Here is a 3994-nt window from a genome sequence, read left to right on the forward strand (position 1 = left end):
GTTTTATTATTCTTTCTACTATGTCTTCTTCTCAAGACCTTCCCAATTATAACTCACAGTTTTTATATTCTTTCACTATCTCTTCTTCTCAAACCTTACCCAATAATCCTTCCTGCTCAGCTTACGACGTTTATACATTTGCTTCTAACAAAATATTATTACCTATTTATAATGGTCACAATTCACATTTAAAAATTTCCCCACGGTCGAATTTACTTATGTTTAATCCCTCTTCCCCTCCCACCATCAATAATGTATAAAAGAAAGAGTGCAGTAATGTCAGACACGACTAACACGTGGAGTGTTGATCTAATATTTAACTTCCAAAGCTTTTTTGTAAGGCTATTAACCAAGCTTCTACATATAGAAAATACTAATATATCTAACGGTTTAATGGCATGTATATCATTATATTTGTATTAGCTGTACACGTGGGGGTCAGTTTCAGATTTGTTATATTGAGCTACTTCAGAGCACGTGTTGTGTTGGTTTCTTGAGACATGTTGGCTGTTTATCCAACAGAAGCGAAGTCCTCCGACAACAGGTCGCTAATGTGTAGGTAGATGATCCAGTACATCAAGTTGAAACAGACGAAGCAGACTGGGAAAACCACCCGGGAATACTTGTCGATGTCGCTCGGACTCACGCCGTACAGGGTGTTGATGTTTTTGCATAAGGCAGTCTCCAGCTCAGGTGCGGGGGTGTTGGTTGTGTTCTCCAGGGTGGATGTCTTGCTATATCCCCGGGGATCCACCATTTTCAATCGGACCTCCTAGAGTAACGAGTCAAACTTATACTTTTTATCTAAAACCGAAAGTAAGTCTATAGGACAAGTCAACTAAAAAATACCTACTGATAAAAAAACTAACAACATTAATTCTATAAAAAACACAATCGGATCAACTGTATTGTAAAGCAAGATTCGTTCTACGGGACAAGTCGACTTTAAATAAGTCTTGTTTCTACAACTGTATTATCAAAAACTAGATTAATTCTGTAGAAAAGGTAGCAGTACAGCTCCCTTACTAACAAGACATCATAGAGTCCTGTTTTAGGAATACGATCCCACGTACAGATAGCTCCCTTACTAACAAGACATCATAGGGTCCTGTTTTAGGAATACGATCCCACGTACAGATAGCTCCCTTACTAACAAGACATCATAGGGTCCTGTTTTAGGAATACGATCCCACGTACAGATAGCTCCCTTACTAACAAGACATCATAGAGTTCTGTTTTAGAATTACGATTCCCCCGTACAGCTCCCTGACTTACAAGACACCATAGAATCCTCTTCAGAATACGATCCCACGTACAGCTCCCTTCTAGTAGATAGCGAGCATATCAGTCATTGTTTATTATTCATTTACTTTCTGATCATTAGGAGGAGAAGTGTTAATCACCCTGAGTAGCAGTCAGTGAAAGGAAAAGTATTAGTGCCTTATTTTCCTTAATTAAACATCAGATTCTTCTTCAATTATTGATTAAACTTTCCAGCGAGAAATGTGTTCACGTAACTTGTAACGCTGGAAAGAAAGTGAATGATACCTTGTTCAGTTGTAGAACAGAGCAGAACGACAATATAAGATTGAGAGTCGACTGTCAAGATTCACCCGCCTTCAGCTTGCTATTTATTTAACATAAAAATCATGTAACAACAATTTACAATTCGGATGTAACTTGCCACATACTTTAATGTGAACCGTGTATTAAATAAAGATGGCGACGTCCGTGTGAAAATAATAAATAAATAGTAATAAATAGGTAAAATAATAATGAATTAACGGAAAGTAGGGATCGTTGGTTATTCGTAGAATGGCTGTAAGAAGTATCCAAAACAAAATAAATACTGCAATAAAAAGTAGACAAACAAGTACAGTGATACTAGATTTTCAATCCCTACTTTGGTGGTAAACTCAGACTGCTTCATTTAGCTACACAGATAATTAGTAGAGACCTTAAAGATATAAGATTGATTTCAGTTAAATGAAATGGATAGAAATCATTACATTCCTGGCGTAAGCATATTAGATTATCGGGCTTTCAGATTAACTGGTTTAATCTTACTAGATTATCTGACTTAATGGCTATTAGATTAACTGGTTTAATCTTACTAGGTTATCTGTCTTAAGGTTATTAGATTAACTGGTTTAATCTTACTAGATTATCTTGTCTTAAAATTATTACATTAACTGGTTTAATCTTACTAGTATCTGTCTTAAGGCTATTAGATTAACTGGTTTAATCTTACTAGATTATCTGTCTTAAGGCTATTAGATTAACTGTTTTAATCTTACTAGATTATCTGTCTTAAGGCTATAAGATTAATTGGTTTAATCTTACTAGATTATCTGTCTTAATGCTATTAGATTAACTGGTTTAATCTTACTAGGTTATCTGTTTTAAGGCTATTAGATTAACTGGTTTAATCTTACTAGATTATCTGTTTTAAGGCTATTAGATTAACTGGTTTAATCTTACTAGATTATCTGTTTTAAGGCTATTAGATTAACTGGTTTAATCTTACTAGGTTATCTGACTTAATGCTATTAGGTTAACTGGTTTAATCTTACTAGGTTATCTGTCTTAAGGTTATTAGATTAACTGGTTTAATCTTACTAGGTTATCTGTCTTAAGGTTATTAGATTAACTGGTTTAATCTTACTAGATTATCTGTCCTAAGGCTATTAGATTAATTGGTTTAATCTTACTAGATTATCTGTCTTAAGGCTATTAAATTAACTGGTTTAATCTTACTAGATTATCTGTTTTAAGGCTATTAGATTAACTGGTTTAATCTTACTAGATTATCTGTTTTAAGACTATTAGATTAACTGGTTTAATATTACTAGATTATCTGTTTTAAGGCTATTAGATTAACTGGTTTAATCTTACTAGATTATCTGTTTTAAGGCTATTAGATGAACTGCTTTAATCAGATATAATAATCTTCTGGAGTTATTGCTGTTGTCAGTATAATATATTCTGGATTTAAATTCAGCTTCTTACAGTATGTTATACGATTTATTCTAGATAAATTAACTCCAATTTATTAAATCATCAGTTTTTATGTCATTGAATTATTTCTGTTAATGTTAATAGATTTATTTATTTTTGAATAACCTTAATGTTCTGACAAAAATAGTATCAAGACTCTGGAGAAACATCAACTGACTAACGCTATATATACTGTTCATCTTGTGTTTGTGTAAGTACAGCTAATCACAGTTTAGATACTGCTTAACCTGTCTTTGTGTAACTACAGCTAATCACAGTGTAAATACTGCTTAACCTGTGTTTGTGTAAGTACAGCTAATCACAGTGTAAATACTGTTCATCTTGTGTTTGTGTAACTTCAGCTGATCACAGTTTAAATATTGCTTAACCTGTGTTTGTGTAAGTACAGCTAATCATAGTGTAAATACTGCTTAACCTGTCTTTGTGTAACTACAGCTAATCACAGTGTAAATACTGCTTAACCTGTGTTTGTGTAAGTACAGCTAATCACAGTTTAAATACTGTTCATCTTGTGTTTGTGTAACTTCAGCTGATCACAGTTTAAATACTGCTTAACCTGTGTTTGTGTAAGTACAGCTAATCACAGTGTAAATACTGCTTAACCTGTGTTTGTGTAACTACAGCGAATCACAGTTTAGATACTGCTTAACCTGTGCTTGTGTAAGTACAGCTAATCACAGTGTAAATACTGCTTAACCTGTGTTTGTGTAAGTACAGCTAATCACAGTTTAAATACTGCTTAACCTGTGTTTTTAACTACAGCTGATCACAGTTTAGACACTTTCACCTGACTTAAGTGTCATCCCTGTGAGTGCACATCAATAAAAATGATCGTTCTTTACTAATATGGTAGCTTAAACTTCATTTTTAAAATGCATTTGAAACTATACAACGCAAGTAGTCTGTGAAAGAAGCATAAAAGATAAAACACACGCCAAGGACGTAGAAAATCTATACCAAAATATGGCTTTAGAAT

General features: G+C 33.4%; 1 protein-coding gene across 1 annotated transcript in view; it reads right to left on the reverse strand.

Moving 5' to 3' along the window:
- The window catches only part of LOC106476553 (gamma-aminobutyric acid receptor subunit beta-like), a 17270-nt gene that overhangs the window by 2378 nt on the left and 10898 nt on the right, over positions 1-3994 (reverse strand). Inside the window, exons 3-4 of the mRNA XM_013937202.2 lie at positions 1151-1211; positions 95-772 (exon numbers count right to left, since the gene is read on the reverse strand). Coding sequence (XP_013792656.1) covers positions 512-772; positions 1151-1211 — 322 coding nt within the window. The 3' untranslated portion in view covers positions 95-511. The remainder of the gene's footprint in view (positions 1-94; positions 773-1150; positions 1212-3994) is intronic.

Source organism: Limulus polyphemus, unplaced genomic scaffold (assembly GCF_000517525.1).
Source record: "Limulus polyphemus unplaced genomic scaffold, Limulus_polyphemus-2.1.2 Scaffold10869, whole genome shotgun sequence".
NCBI classification, from domain to species: domain Eukaryota; kingdom Metazoa; phylum Arthropoda; class Merostomata; order Xiphosura; family Limulidae; genus Limulus; species Limulus polyphemus.